General features: G+C 40.7%; 1 protein-coding gene across 1 annotated transcript in view; it reads right to left on the bottom strand.

The window, feature by feature from the left end:
• Positions 1–16,905, bottom strand: part of Mccc1 (methylcrotonyl-CoA carboxylase subunit 1) — a 53,680-nt gene that overhangs the window by 19,152 nt on the left and 17,623 nt on the right. The window contains exons 5-11 of the mRNA XM_048347036.1: positions 16,435–16,556; positions 15,681–15,828; positions 15,472–15,593; positions 14,230–14,341; positions 11,597–11,678; positions 8,066–8,193; positions 4,474–4,657 (exon numbers count right to left, since the gene is read on the bottom strand). Coding sequence (XP_048202993.1) covers positions 4,474–4,657; positions 8,066–8,193; positions 11,597–11,678; positions 14,230–14,341; positions 15,472–15,593; positions 15,681–15,828; positions 16,435–16,556 — 898 coding nt within the window. The remainder of the gene's footprint in view (positions 1–4,473; positions 4,658–8,065; positions 8,194–11,596; positions 11,679–14,229; positions 14,342–15,471; positions 15,594–15,680; positions 15,829–16,434; positions 16,557–16,905) is intronic.

Genomic DNA, 16,905 nt, shown 5'->3' with positions numbered 1-16,905 from the left:
TCCCAATCCTATCTTTTTTTTTTTTTTTGGTGCCAGTACTGAGACTTGAACTCAGAGCCTTCTGTTCTCAGCCTTTTTGCTCAAGCTATACCTATACTTCCAACTCTTACTTTAATGCTAGTCCTAGGACTTGAACTTGAGGCTTGGGCACTGTCCCTGAGCTCAAGGCTAGTCATCAACCATTTGAGTCACAGTTCAACTCCTGGCTTTTATTCTGGTTAACTGGAGCTAAGACTCTCATGGACTTTCCTGCCCGGGTTGACTTTGAATCCACAATCTGAGCCTTCTGAGTAGCCAGGATTACTGGTGTGAGCCACTGACACCTGGCTTCATCACCAACTTTTTGCTTGCTAATTGGAAATAAAACTCTCAACAGATATGTCTGCCTGCACTGGCTTTGAGCCACAATCCTCACATCTCAGACTCCTGAGTAGCTAGGATTACAACAGGAATGAGTGACTAATATTGAGCTCATCCTATCTTTTCTTAAGCTTTCTTTTCCTCATTTTGAAAGTCAGGGCAAACTCCTATCCTTGCACATTCCACTTCCTTCTGCTCTTAGCATCCTCCACCCTCCACTTCTCAGTTTCCTCATCAGTAAAGACAATAGTTTCTGCATCCTGTAGAGTTTATAGGAAGAATACTAGAAAGTGCCAAGGGCCATATATAGCAGTAGCCATCATTACTACGATTGCAGTCTGAAGAAATAAAAATCTGAGCCATGACACATTCTACTGTTTACAAACAGTGAAGTATCACCAGGAAGATTGTCCTAGGGACTTTTCACAATTGTAGCAGATCACTTGACCTCTCAGACCAGAGGATCCTCATCTCTAATGTCAATGAAGTATAATACACTCACATCCATTTGCTCACCTATTCATCCATCAATACATCTTGGACACCTACTAGGCCTAGGCTTGAGCTACAGGTTGAAAATGCAACATGGAAGACAGTCTTCCTGAAGTGTCTCACAATCTAACAAGGAGATGACATAAAGACTGCAGGATTGCAGCGCTTTGCCTACAAAAGAGGAGTCTGGGAGAGCTTCTTTAGCTCACATCTCTGCTATCCTTTCCCACTTTGTAGATGCTTTGCTTATCCTATAGAAAGAATAATATTAAAGTATTTGCAAAGAAATGATGTACATGGAAAAAATAGGTTACATGAAGGAAGTTAGGCCCAGAGAGACACAGGGCACATGTTTTCTCACATATGAGGAAGCTAGAACTAATTTATAAATGGACAAATAAACACATATGGTGTTGTATGCAAGTGTACACAGATGTATTAGTCTTAGTATGATATTTGCAGGGGAGAATTCAAATGGTGTAATTCCTTAGAAAAACTCAATCTAACAAAATGAATACCAGGAAACTGGCACTCAGAAGGTACTGGGTAGAGGTCAAAGGGAGTAGAGTAGACAAAGAGAGGGTGGGGAAGAATAGAGTAACAGTATCAATGCATATCCTATGAAATTTAAGAAAACTGAAGGGTGGGGTTAGGTTGGGAGGGATAGGTAGAATGATGAAAGGGTGACTTCAACCAAAACGCATTATACTTATAAACTAATTTGTTGTGTGATGACTCCTTTGTATTAAAGATAATAAAAATATAATTTAAGCCAGGTGCTCATGGCTCATACTTATAATCCTACCTGCTCAGGAGGCTGAGATTTGAGGATCACAGTTCAAAGCCAGCCTGGGCAAGAAAGTCTGTGAGATTCTTACCTCTAATTAGTCACTAAAAAGCTTCAAGTGGAGCTGTGGCTCAAGTGGTAGCACTGGCCTTAAGCAAAAAGCCTAAGGGCAGTATGCAGGCCCTGAGTTCAAGCCCCAGGAACAGCACAAAAAATAAAAATAATAATTTTTTTTTTTTTTGCCAGTCCTGGGCCTTGGACTCAGGGCCTGAGCACTGTCCCTGGCTTCTTCCCGCTCAAGGCTAGCACTCTGCCACCTGAGCCACAGCGCCCCTTCTGGCCGTTTTCCATATATGTGGTGCTGGGGAATCGAACCCAGAGCTTCATGTGTAGGAGGCAAAGACTCTTGCCATTAGGCCATATTCCCAGCCCTAAAATAATAAAATTTTGTTTAAAGGTTCTTGCTTTTCTATTGCAATGTCTTTGTTTTTTTTTTTGCCAATCCTGGGACTTGAACCCAGAGTCTGGGCACAGTTCCTGAGCTTCTTTTGCTCAAGGCTACCACTATACCACTTGAGCCACAGCACCACCTCTGGCTTTTTCTCTGTATGTGGTACCAAGGAATTGAATCAAGGGCTTCATGCATGCTGAGCAAGCACTTTACCACTAGGGCACACTCCCCACCCTGTCCTTTTTTTTTTTTTTTTTTAATAAAAATCTTGGCAAAGCTTTATTGAGTAAACAAGTAAGCAGAGAGACAAGCAAAAAGGCAGAGGCACACTAAGTCCAGAGTATGGATGCTATCAAAGAAATAGACCTGCAGTGTCTTCTTTTGTTGCTTACATGCTCTACTGAGAAGTTAAAATTTTTCCCAAGTACCAATCCTTCTGCCAGTGCTCTCAAAATGCTGTTAATTTGTGATTTACAAATGCTAATTCTGGTTAAGTGCTAGTGGCTTATGTCTACCATCCAGGAGCTATCCAGCTATCCAAGCTATCCAGGAGGCTGAGATCTGGATGATTCCATTTTGAGGCCAGCTAGGACAGAAAAAGTTCACTAGACTCCATCTTCAAATTAACTAGCAAGAAGCTGGGCAGCAGGTGTGGCTAGACTACCAGTCTAGCAAGTGCAAGGTGCTAAGTTCAAACTCTAGTATAAAGAAATAAAGTCCTAATGATTCATTTTGGCTTTCAAAACAGTTTTTGCAAATATATAATTTGTCTTCAACCTATGTCTCCAGCTGTATCTCCAACTACACACTTACTGTGTGTGTGTGTGTGTGTGTGTGTGTGTGTGTGTGTTGACAGTGGGATTTGAAAAAAGGGTCTTGAGTTCTTGATTGGCTTTTATGCTCAAGATTAGTGCTCTACCATTTGAGGCACATATCCACTTCTGGCTTGTTGGTTCACTGGTGGTCTCTCCAGTTTATCCGTCCAAACTGGATTTGACCTAGGATCCTCCAATCTCAGTCTCCTGAGTAGCAAGGACTACAGGTTTGAGTCATCAGTGCCCAGCAGACTCTTTTCTTCATTATACAGTGTCTCACAGTTCTCTTTTCTTTGCTCCTCTACCACTGTTAGATTTGCCTACTTATCCCATGCCAGACTTCCTCTTATACTCCAGTTCAGATGATGTCAGCATTAACATGACTTCTGATTCTTGAGAACTGTTGCATCCCATCACAGTGTGGGACTGCCATTAAGGAGGTAGTAAACAGCAAGATGACCTTGGCCAAGTCACTTTACTCATCATCCAAAGACAGGACAATCATGTCTACACATTGTGTGATTTCATGGTTTAAGAAACCCTCATAGGAATCATACGCCAAGTTGTATGGCACTTGCACTACTATCTTTTAATATATTCTATTTATTTTATCATTGTTTAGTCTATACTGAATTTATATCTTAATCCTTTAACTTGACTTTTAAGATACCCTCATTTCCTTAGATACTTTTAGCATTTGGCAACAAATAACATACACAACACAACACAACACAACATACATACCTTGCACCTTAAAACAAGTTTGTATTATTTCAAATGGAAACATGTTTTTTGTTGTTGTTGTTGATGATGATGCTATTTGTGGTGGAGGCATCATTTTTGTGGGGTTTTTTTTTTGCTATTATTGTTGCTTTTTGTCTTTTTATGTCCTGTTACTCAGTATATCCTATGTGGAAAATGAACTATGTAACTTGTATGCAGGGATGGGAAGGGAAACTGGGGGAAAGCAAAGGACGGGGTAATACTGTTTATATATACACATATATATGCGTATATACACATTTAAGTTTGTATTATTTCAAATACTAGCTATGCTTTAAAAATATTCCAGGAGGAGCTGAGCAGTGGTGACTCATGCCTGTAATCCTAGCTACTCACTAGGCTACTCAATCATGGAGGATTTTAGTTCAAAACCAGGAAAGTCTAGGAAAGTCTATCTCTAATCAGCAAAATGCTAGCCTGGAGGCATAACTCAAGTGTTAGAAAACCAGTTGTAAGCAAAGAAGAGAGTCTGAGGTTTTAAGTTCAAGCTCCAATACCAGCACACTGCCTCCCCTGCCCCATAATCGGAAGGAAAAAGAATAAACATTTATGAGAAATCAATTGAATTCTCTATTTTAAGACATCCCTATGTCTCAAGGATATGACTGTATCCCCAAATAAATAATGCACTAACGTAGGATAGCGACACATAAGTATGTAGTTGTAGCTACTCAGAAGGCTGAGGCACCAGGATCACTTAAGCTGGGCAACACAGTAAGACCTAGCCTCAAAAAAGAAGTATTGAAAGTTTAACAAGAGTGAGACTTGGTTTTACTTCACTTCACCTTGCCGTACTCCAGTTTCGATCCTAGTGGAAAGGTCTGCTTGAGGGGAAGACAGGTGCACCAATGGGCCAGCTCCTGGCATGAAGTTGTTGTCAGGATCTTCTGCATATATTCGAGCCTCAAAGGCATGACCCTGCAGACATATTTCTTCCTGGCTCAAAGGAATCTTCTCTCCTGCTGCAATCTGGCAATAGAGGAATGCTTCTTATGAAAATCCACCACACAACAGCTATGAGATTTAGCCAGTCATGCTTTTCCAACAGAAAATATACATTTGGATTTTGTAATGCTGCCAGATAAAATCTGTGCCTTTACCTATTTGCTGGAATGCTAGGAAAAACAAACAAATTAAAAACACAGTTTTGGAACAGTCTATTAGTTACAATGGATTTCTCAAGTTTTTTTAATAAAGAAAATGCAAATTCACAATCTGATGACTACTTTATAAATATAAAAATCAGTGTTTTTAAAAAAAAAATCAATGTTGGGCTGGGGATATGGCCTAGTGGCAAGAGTGCTTGCCTCGTATACATGAGGCCCTAGGTTCGATTCCCCAGCACCATATATACAGAAAATGGCCAGAAGTGGTGCTGTGGCTCAAGTGGCAGAGTGCTAGCCTTGAGCAAGAAGAAGCCAGAGACAGTGCTCAGGCCCTGAGTTCAAGCCCCATGACTGGCCAAAAAAAAAAAAAAAAATCAATGTTTGGGCTGGGAATATGGCCTAGTGGCAAGAGTGCTTGCCTCGTATACATGAAGCCCTGGGTTTGATTCCCCAGCACCACATATATAGAAAATGGCCAGAAGTGGCACTGTGGCTCAAGTGATAGAGTGCTAGCCTTGAGCAAAAAGAAGTCAGGGACAGTGCTCAGGCCCTGAGTCCAAGGCCCAGAACTGGCAAAAAATAAATAAATAAAAAATCAATGTTTGAGCTAGGAACTGGAGGTTCATGCCTGTAATTCTAGCTTCTCAGGAGGTTGACATATGGGGAAGCGGTTTGAAGCCAGCCTAGGCAGGAAAGTGCATCAGACTCTTATTTCTATTTAGCCAGCAAAAAGTAAGTCAGAAGTGGTGGTGTAACTCAAGTTGTAGAACACCAGTCTTGTGCAAAAAAGCTAAGAGACAGTGCCCAAGTCCAAGTTCCAGTCCCAGTATTGACACACACACACACATACACACACACACACACACACACACACAAATTCATGTTTATTTAGTATAATGGAAATAAACATCTTATTGGCAAGATATTCTTTTCATCTGAGGTATTAGAACTCAGTTCTCAAATCCATCCTTTCTATAGTAAAGTATTAGCTTGTGTTCAGTCATGAAGAAGATGGAGCTGGCCTTAGCCATCCTACAGTGTCTCCATCAGGAGGAACCTGAAAAGCAACAGGAAAAGGGGAACTATACTACAGAGGCAAAAGTCTCATCACTTTGAACATATAAATAGGAAATATCAAGAATCACAATAGCTAGGAACAAAACAAGTAACTAAGTGAAATGCCTCCTTGGCATGATATTCTCAGCCTCGAAGCCATCGTGCCTGGTTCAATTCTGTCTCTACAGTCACTGAACCATGCCAAATCCTCCAGCTCTCCATGTTTTGAGAACAGCACCGGGTGTACTGTAAGTGCATGCAAGCATTAGCTGATACTATTTCATCCCTATTCTTCACAATGAAATTGTCTTTGATGTTTTAACAGATTCTTTTTTGTCTAAGATGGAAACTCAAACTCAGTACCTGACACTTTCATTCATTGGCCTACACTCTACCAATTGAACCACACCTCCAACCTCAACAAACAATTTTATGTGTACAAATATTTTTAAAAAATTGACCATGTACCCATATTGCAAAAGGTAAGCTTACTTTTAACTACACAGACCCATTGCAAACTGACTTGTCTTATTTTCCTGGGCCAACTAGGCCTGTGGTTGTTGGGAATTTGGTACACCTGGGTTCTCTCAGGCTTAGATGCCAACTCTTCGAAACCCTAACCTCACTTCTCGGGTCACAGCTAGCCATCTGCACCTGTGTCTGGAATACATGAACACATCATTGAACCCGCTCTCTAAGTTGTCTGGCTCCACAGGCGTATCCTGGAGCTCAAGTTCTTGACTCATCAAATGAGGAGCTCCCTTGCTTTTCCTCTGCCTGGAAGACACACTCCATATATACCTAGGTACAGCAGTTTCCATAACCTGTGGAGTCTCTTCACACATGATAAAAGCTTGTTTCTTTTTCTAAAAAGCAGCTACTAGAATCTATTTTCCTTCTTAATTTTTTCTCTGCTAGTCCCAAGGCTTGACCTCAGGGCCTGCCTGCGTACTGTCTCCTTTCACTCAAGGCTGGAATTCTGCAACTTGAGCCACAGCTCCACTTTTGGCTTTTTTTTTTTTTTTTTGCCAGTCCTGGGCCTTGGACTCAGGGCCTGAGCACTGTCCCTGGCTTCTTTTTGCTCAAGGCTAGCACTCTGCCACTTGAGTCACAGCGCCACTTCTGGCCATTTTCTGTATATGTGGTGCTGGGAAATCGAACCCAGGGCTTCATGTATACGAGGCAAGTGCTCTTGCCACTAGGCTATATCCCCAGCCCCCATTTTTGGCTTTTTTGGTGCTCAATTGGAGAGGAGAATCTCACAGACTTTCCTGTCCATGCTGGTTTTGAACTGTGATCCACAGATCTCAGTCGCCTCAATAGCTAGAATTACAGATGTGAGCCAGTGGTGCCTATCCTATAATTTATTGAGTTCCAGAATAAAAAATGTCTATTGTTTTTGGTCTTGTTTTTGTTTTGGTGTTACTAGAGTTTGAAATTCAAGCTTGTTGGGCATGCCTTCAAACAAATTCTCATGCTCTGGGAGGCCACCATCACCACCTATGAGCTAGGAGGACACCAATCTGCTCAACGTCATCAACTTCCATTAGCTCTCAGAGTTATAGAAGAATCTTTTGGTCCAATTAAAATCACTTATCACTCACTAAAGGAACATCATATGATTGTCCACAGAAGTTCAAAAAAGACAAAATTCTTGAAATGATTAAGACTTCAAGCTGGATGTAAGTGGCTACACCTGTAATCCTAGCTACTCAGGAGGCTGAGATCTGAAGATGATGGTTCGAAGTCAGCCCAAGCTGGAAGGTCTGTGAGACTCTCAGCTCTAATTAACCACCAAAAAAGCCAGAGGTGGAGCACAAAACCTCTAGGACAGTGCTCAGGCCCTGAGTTCAAGCTCCAGTACTGCAAGAAGAAAAAAGTAAAAAAGAGTGCAATCATAGCATGGCCCATAACACTTTGGTCTTGAGGCTTGGTCTCACAAGCATGCATTAGGACAAGCCTTGGTGACAGCAGCTCACCTGTTGGCTGCCCAGTGCCTATGGGTAATTGAAGGTAAGTGACAAATGAGGAATCAGAGTCCCTAAGGTGCCATTAATATCATAGCATCAAATGTAAGCTTTATTTTTCACCTTCTGTTTTCCTGTTTCCTTCACAACCACTAAAAAATGATTCCTGTCCAAAGTGACATGTCTGTTAAAAGGAAACTAGGAGGTAACCTCTGCTCAAGATTGATCTTTAGCAGAAGAATTCTCACCCGGAGCTGCCACTCCACCAAGTCCGTCCCTGTGATCATCTCAGTAACAGGGTGTTCCACCTGCAGCCTTGTATTCATCTCCATGAAGTAGAAATTGTGCATTGCATCCATAATAAACTCCACAGTTCCTAAACAACAAAATACCATGGTCAAGCAGGGTACCCATGGCTCACAGCTGTAATACTAGCTACTCTGGAGGCTGAGTCCTGAGGATCATGGTTTGAAGCCAGCCTGGGCAGGAGAAATCCTTGAGGCTGTATCGCCAATTTATCAGCAAAAAGGAGGAGGTGTGGCTTAAGTGGTAAAGTACCAGCCTTGAGTGAAAAGTCTAAGGGAGAGGACTTATGCCCTGAATTCAAGCCCCAGAACTGGCTGAAGAAAAAAAATACAATGGTCACATTCCAATTGCAAATAATCAGTATCAAGTCAAGGTCTTCCATGATGTAGCATACTGAGTTCTGCTGCTGAGTTCACTTAATGCTAAACATTTTGCAATTCATAAGGAAAGCATCTCACATTTTATAGTAGAAAGCCTTGAGTAAAAAAGGCTGAGTGCATGAGTCCCTACCCTGATATCATGATACACACACACACACACACACACACACACACACACACACACACACACTACACCAGCAACAACAATGAAAACTTATACATATTTTTTTTTCTTTTCCCTCATGGGGTTGGAGATAAAACCTAGAACCTCATGCATATTTAGGCAAGTGTCTACTAGCTTGGTTAAGGTTTAATTTTAGAAAATAAACTATTTCAAGTGTAAGTGTGCTCATTTTGTCAGTTTAATATAATTAGGATACCTGTCTTGCAAAAAATGTGAAGTTCGCTGGGAATGTGTCTTAGCAGTAGAGCGCTTACCTTGCATGCATGAAGCCCTGGGTTCAATTCCTCAGCACCACATAAACAGAAATAGCCAGAAGTGGTGCCTGTGGCTCAAGTGGCAGAGTGCTACCCTTGAGCAAAAAGAAGCCAGGGACAGTGCCCAAGTCCTGAGTTCAAGCCCCAGGACTGGCAAAAAAATAAATAAATAAAGAAGTTCTTCAGAGAGAAGACAAAAGATAGAGCTCAGCATTGGAGAGTGAATCAAGTGAGGCTAAAGAAAACCTTAATTTTCTTATTATTGACTGATTTAACAAAAAACAAATAGCTTATGTGCACCTTCGTATATATGCTTATTTATGCATGAATGAGATTCATGATGACAATAACAGAAAGGACAAGAGGAAAAGTTAAGGCTCTTTGTTTTTGGTGCTGAACTCATGTTCTTGCACTCATGTGAGTCACACCTCTAACTTTAGCTTTTTGGTGGTTAATTGGAGCTAAGAGTCTCACATACTTGCCTGCCCAGGCTGGCTTTGCACCTTGATCCTCACACCTCAGCCTCCTGAGTAGCTAGGATTACAGGCTTGAGCCACTAGTGCCCATTTCTCCCTGAACCTCTTTGAGGGAGAGAGAGATGACTATACTTTTTTTCTTATTACTAAAAAATCTAGCTGGGCACCAGTGGCTCAGAACCAACAACTACTCAGGAGGCTGAGATCTGAGGACTATGGTTCAAAGTTAGCTGGGGCAAGAAAGTCCATGAGACTCATATCTCCAATTAACCACCAAAAATCTGGAAGTAGATCTATGGCTTAAGTGGTAGAGTGTTAGCCTTGCAGCAAAAAGCTCAGGAACAGAGCCTTGACCTTGAGTTTAAGCCTAAGACCTGGCATGAAAGAAAGAAAAGTAAAGAGAGAGAGAAAGAGACAAAGAAAGAAAAAAAAGAAAGAAAGAAAGAAAGGAAGGAAGGAAGGAAGGAAGGAAGGAAGGAAGGAAGGGAGAAAGGAAGAAAGAGAGAAAGAGGAGGAAGAGGGGGAGGGAGGAAAGGAAGGAAGGAGTTCAGTTCTACGACTGTCATGAAATCTAGGCTCTGAAAGTTAACCATGCTCCATTCAATTTTCTGGTCACAGCACTGTCATTGCTTCTGACCTCATATGAAGCCTTAGATGTATGAGTTTTCACTACTTCTGGAAAAAGCCAAAGATATCTGTGTAGGGGAAATTTTTAGAGAAGACAATGACTCTGTCTTCCCAAAAGATGAAACCTCCACTTTCCTTTATGAGGAAGATAGCAGCCCCAAACCACAGGCAGGTTGGGGCCTGCGCAAACCTCAGTGTTTTGTTTTTTTTTTAATCTTTATTTCTTCTTGTAATATCAATTTTGCTTTCTTTTTTCCTTTCAAACTTTTTCCTGTTGTTGTTGGTTTTTGGGCTTGAACTCTGGGCTTGGGCACTGTCCCTGCGCTCTTCAGCTCAAGGTTAGTACTCTACCACTTTGAGCTGCAGCACCATTTTTTGAGTGGTTAATTGGAGGTAAGAGTCTCACGGGGACTTCCCTGCCCCAGCTGGCTTTGAATGGCAATTCTGGCATTTTGCTATTAATTGGAAATGAACTCATAGATTCTGTGTGTGTGTGTGTGTGTGTGTGTGTGTGTGTGTGTGTGTGTGTGTACCAGGCTTGAACTTAGTTAGGGCCTTGTGCTTTCATTCAGCTTTCTTGCTCATAGCTAACACTACCACTTAAGCCATGCTTTTAGTCTGGCATTTTGCTATTAATTGGAAATGAACTCATAGATTCTTCTGCCTGGGCTGGCTTCAAGTCTCAATCCTACAGGCCTTAGCCTCTCAAGTAGCTAGGATTACAGGCATGAACCACCATTAAAATTAGAACTTTTAGGGAAAAATAAGGGACCAGTAGAAAAGAGTGAAAGGAGGACAGGAAAAGGTGGAGGGGAGGGTACACATGGTCAAAATACAATACATGACTATATGGAAATGTTACAGTGAAAACCACTAGTTTGAACAATTAATATAGTTTAATAATGACAATTAAAAATAGGCAACATATAGTATCTGTTCTCAGAACACAAAAGATGTCAGTAACAGAAAGGTATCTGAAAAACCAGTATCAAGAAAAAATTTTATAATATTTTTAAATTAAATGAAATTGAAAATACAACATCAAAAGTTTATGAGATACAGTAAAACCAATGTCTAGAGGGAAATTTACGGCTCTAAATAAATATATCGGGAAAGGAGACAAAATCAGTAAGCCAACCTTCCAACTCAGAATACTAGAGAAACAACAGCAAATTAAATCCAAAATAAGCAAAGGATAGATGAAATTTTTTTAAATAGAGCAAAAAAAAAAAAAACCAAACCCCAAACCCAATGCAATTGAAAATATAAAGTCAGTAGAAAAAGTCAATAAACCACAAACTAGTTCCTTGAAAAGGAACTGGGCTGGCCTCAAACTGGCCTCAGATCACAAGCCTCCTGAGAGCAGCTAGGATGTCAGGAATCAGCCCCTGGAGCCTAGCTTGCAATTGGTCTTAATATAAAATTTATTTTTTCTTGTGAATATGGTTAAAAGGTGGAACACTACTGATTGTAAAGCTATATACATCTTTTAACTTCTGAAACAAAGATACACTGATTTCTTCTCTTCTGTTAGAACTGAAATTTAACATACCTGCTCCAACATAGTTTACGGCTTTAGCAGCTCTGACGGCAGCTTCTCCAAGTTTTCTTCTTACTTCAGGTTTAATACCAGGCTAGGAAAAAGGATTAAAACACATGTGCATTACTATTTTGACTTTCTAGAAATCTCCATCAAATGTAATATTATATTTTAGCAGGCATGGTACTCAGCAGACACTATGTAGAAAATGAACTATATAACTTGTTGGCAGGGACTAGAGGGAAAAATGAGGAGAGAGCAAAAGAAAGGGGTAATATTGTCCAAAAAGGAATGTACTCATTATCTGTCTTATGAAACAATAACCCCTCTGTTCAAAACCTTAATAACAATAAAATTATATATATATATATATATTTTTTTTTTTGGCCAGTCCTGGGCCTTGAACTCAGGGCCTGAGCACTGTCCCTGGCTTCTTTTGCTCAAGGCTAGCACTCTGCCACTAGAGCCACAGCACCACTTCTGGCCGTTTTCTGTATATGTGGTGCTGGGGAATCGAACCCAGTGCCTCATGTATACGAGGCAAGCTTTCTTGCCACTAGGCCATATCCCCAGCCCCAAAATTATATTTTCTTAAAGAGAAGAATTATAGATATTCAGGAGGTTGAGGGCTGAGGATTGTGGTTTGAAGCCTGATGGGTAACAAAGTCCCTGAGACTTTTATCTCCAAATAACCACCACAAAACCGGAAGTGGAGAGCAGGCTGAAAGTGGTAAAGCACTAGCCTTGAGCAAAAAAGATCAGGGTCAGTGCCCAGGCCCTGAGTTCAAGTCCCATGACCAACAAAAAACAAAAAACAAAAATAAACAAAACCTCCAATAAGGATTAAAAAGCTAATATTAAATACTTCAGTAAGAAATACTATTCTGCATCTTAACTGTCACTATCCCGAAGTTTAATGTTTTAATGTCTGTATTACAGATACTAATTGGCATTAATTACATCCTTATCCTTTGTGTCTAGTTAGTAACTTTCATAACTATATGATAAATATAAGAATCAGTAGGAAACTCACTGATCTCACTGATCTCCATTTTCCTTCAGGATGATATAGAACAAAGGGACTTCTTGAGATTCCATCTTAAGAAGTAAGGTTCAGGGCTGGGGATATAGCCTAGTGGCAAGCAAGAGTGCCTGCCTCGGATACACGAGGCCCTAGGTTCGATTCCCCAGCACCACATATACAGAAAACGGCCAGAAGCGGCGCTGTCGCTCAAGTGGCAGAGTGCTAGCCTTGAGCGGGAAGAAGCCAGGGACAGTGCTCAGGCCCTGACTCCAAGGCCCAGGACTGGCCAAAAAAAAAAAAAAAAGAAGAAGTAAGGTTCATAAAAAGAAGTGTAAATAAGTAAAATGTTTAGTATTTTAAAAGAAAGCTCAATGGATATTTAAGCAATCCCTGTTTATTGAAAAATAAGCATTTGCCAATTGCTGGCGGCTCATGCCTATCTACTCATGAAGCTGAGATTGGAGGGTTACCGTTTAAAACCAGCCTACGCAGAAAAGTCCAGGAGAGTCTCCAATTAACCAGCAAAAAAGCTGGAAGTGGAGCTGTGGCTCAGGTGGTAGAGCATCAGCCTCAAGTAAACAAGCAAATAGACAGTATGAATCCATGAGTTTAAGCCTCAGTACTGGCACAAAAAAAATAAAAATAAGTATTCACTGAAATTTTACTGTTGACAAATACTTCAAATAGTACACGGTATACTATGCAACAGGAGTTACACTTGAACTGACAAACTGATTAACCTCAGATCCTTTCTGTTTTAGAAATACATATTGAAAAAGAACATGGATCTATACCATGGCAGTAGCATGCCAAAAGAAATATAAATCTTGGCTCAAGGACAGGACTACCAACTGGGTGCTGGTAGCTCGCACCTGAAATCCTACCTACTCAGGAAGCTGAGATCCAAGGATCATGGTTTAAAGCCAGCCCGGGTAGGAAAGTTGTGAGACTCTTATCTCCAATAAAGTAATCAGAAGAAGCTGGAAGTGGCTCTGTGGTTCAAGTGGTAGAGCACTAGTCTTGAGAACAAAGAGGCTCACAGACAGAGCCCAGGCCCAGCAAAAAAAAAAAAAAGAAAGAAAGAAAGAAAAAAAAGAAAAAGAACAAGACTACCTAAAACAATTAAGAAGATTCAGAGAGACATAACAATTAATGTTAAAGTACCAAGCAAGAGTGACTCTCTGCTACAAAATGATCAAAGATGGGGAGATACCTAATGCATTGTAGAAATACCAGAAACAGTTGTTAAAAACAAGTTTTTGCTGTAACAAAATACATCCAATTAATCTGATCATTCCATTCCACGCATGTAACTAGTTCAAGTCAATTATAATTTAAAATGGGCAAGAAAACCTCACTACCCAGCTAGTACCTCTTCAGCTGACAGATGGGACTAGATTTCCTGAGAGTCTCTCTGGAAGAAACATGGTCCTAAGGTGCCTGGCCTTGGGAGCATCAACCAATTCCACATCCCCAGCCCTGAGATAAGGTCTCATGGTTCCACTGCTGCTGGCAAACTGGTGTCAACAGGACTCTGAGGGGTGGGAGGCACTTCCCAGACTGATGGGAATAAGGTGTGCATTCCAGGGAAGTTCAGAAAGTTTCATTTCTGGATTCTTACCGCTGGGGCCTCCTCAATGATCTTCTGATGTCGCCTCTGCACGCTACAGTCTCTCTCAAACAAGTACACTGCATTGCCATGGTGATCGCCAAACACCTGGACCTCCACGTGCCTATTTAAAAAGCCAACACACAGGTAAGAATCCTTGGTTAAGGGTGATAAATATCCCATTGCAAATGGTCAGCCCTGGTGATTGGGATTCCTCCATTTTCATGTTTGTTTCTTTTAGGTTAGAACTGGTATTCTGACTTCAAAATAGACTTGGAAACAGAACTATAATATTGTCAAATCTCAATGTAAAAGTTTTCATTTGTACAACAAACATTTGAGAGAAAAAATAATATTTATATATGACATGACTGGAAAACTAAAGACTGAAAATGTAGAAAACTCAAAATACAAGTGAGTCATATAAAATTCAAATTGTTAAGGGAGACTGGCAAATTTGACTACACAAAAATTACAAATTACAGTTATCTTTCATATAACCACAAAGGATCTATGATAACTTTATAAGCAGCCTTTAAAATTCTTTTTACAACAGATTTCATAAACCATGGAAAACTGTAATCAAAATGTCTCATCCACAAAAAATAGCTAAGAAATAAATTAAGTGAAGCAACAGATAAATATCGACTACTTATTATTTTAAGAATATGCTTAACCTGGCCATATGAGTTTACTATCACTTTAAGAGGTTGGATTTGAACATATGACTTTTGGAAAGACCCAAGCATTCCAGTCGTAGAACATGGTAGTTAGGGTGCAGGGGAGGAAAAGCAGTCTTATTATAAATTAGATTAAATCATAGTCTTCTTGTGGGCCTGTGCTTGAACTATAACCTTCAGTAGTGGTGCCTAATTTTTTTCATTTTTCTCCCTTCAATGAGCCAGGAAGTACAGAGGAGGTTACAGCTGACTAACTTCCTCCAGGGCAGAAAGGGCTTTGGTGGATGTTTCCCAGGGAATGAGGACTTAGTGATCCTTTTGTTAGGAAGAACAGAACGTTCCCCATCTATTGCAAAACAATTACTTTCCTTCTCACTGGATATTCCTTGTGAGAATCTAGCAGAGTTTCTGGAGGTAAGACACCACTAAGGAGAGTGAGCCAGCCCAGATGAGTAGCTAGGTTTAGGCGTGAGCTACCAGCACCCAGCTCCATTTTTATACTTTACAGAAAGCACATGTGCATTGCTTTTGTCATTTAGTTTGAGAACGCAGAATCAGAACTAAAGCTGTCTACCTTGGTGTGTCCACAAACTTCTCGATTAGCATGGCATCATCATTGAAAGACTTCTTTGCTTCTCTCTGAGCGGATTCTAACTGTTCTTGAAATTCTTTTTCTGATCTAACAATCCTCATACCCTAGGAGAGAAAGGATGGCTATGACTGCAACATAAGTAAAAAAAGATGACTTGGCTGAATTTGCAAAGGTAAACACCCACCCCTCACCTTTCCTCCTCCCCCTCGGACAGCTTTAACCATGACTGGATAACCAATTCTCCCAGCATGCTCCTTCAGGCACTGGGTGGACTGGTCCTCGCCGTGGTACCCTTCTACAACAGGCACTCCAGCAGCAGCCATGATGGATTTGGATGTGCTGTAGAGTGAAAACACCGAGACACCCTGATCTATGAATTCTTTCATATAGGAGAAACACAAATACAGTCCAGCCCATCAATTTCAATGAACTCTAAGGAAACCATCCCACAGGCACAGAAGACTATACATAGTCTGAGACAATAAATACTAATATACCCACTAAACTTGCTTGTTACTTTTTCTCACATTTTTTGGTGTTTTTTTTGTTTGTTTGTTTTTGCCAGTCCTGGGGCTTGGACTTAGGGCCTGAGCACTGTCCCTGGCTTCTTTTTGCTCAAGGCTAGCACTTTACCACTTGAGTCACAGCTCCACCTCAGGCTTTTTCTATATATGTGGTGCTGAGGAATCTAATCCAGGGCTTCATGCATGTAAGGCAAGCACTCTACCATTAAGCCATATTCCCAGCCCCTCGCATTGTTTACTCTACAAACTAATTAGTGTGCAGATTAGAATCCCTAAGTGAATATTTTCTGTAACTTAATGGTGTTTTCTTATATGGGCAGGTAATTCACTTATATCTATGACAACAAAATGGTATGATTATGCCCATTGTAGGTAAAGAAGAATCTTTATGTACTATACTTAAAAAGATATAAACTCATACCTCTTTATTCCCATGTCTCTAATTGCAGAAGAAGGAGGACCTACAAAGATAATCCCTTCTTGCTTACAAAGTTCAGCAAATTCCATGTTTTCTGAAAGAAATCCATATCCTGGATGGATAGCCTAGAGGGAAAAATAAAATGACACCATGGTCAGTTTTCAATAGGCCCAGCTTTGATACCAGTAAAGCTGCCTTCCTCTAGGGAGGCCTCTTCCCTGGAAGACACATTATGGCTGCTCAAAATCTGCTTCCAAAGATGCCTGAAATTTCCCCCAATAAAGTGCTGAAACCTGGCCAGAAGAAGACTTCTTTGGGAACAGGGAACTGAAGCTCAGGGCCTTTGCACAGGCTAGGCAAGGAGGCTACCACCGAGCTACATTCTCAGCTCTGTATTTCTTTTTATTGTTATAAGATATACATAACTTAAAATTTACCTCTTAACCTTTTCTCCCCAGTACCAAGCTTTGAACT

Source organism: Perognathus longimembris, chromosome 5 (assembly GCF_023159225.1).
Source record: "Perognathus longimembris pacificus isolate PPM17 chromosome 5, ASM2315922v1, whole genome shotgun sequence".
NCBI classification, from domain to species: Eukaryota; Metazoa; Chordata; class Mammalia; order Rodentia; family Heteromyidae; genus Perognathus; species Perognathus longimembris.
The sequence above is the reverse complement of the archived record's forward strand: the minus strand, read 5'-3'. Positions and strand labels throughout refer to the sequence as shown.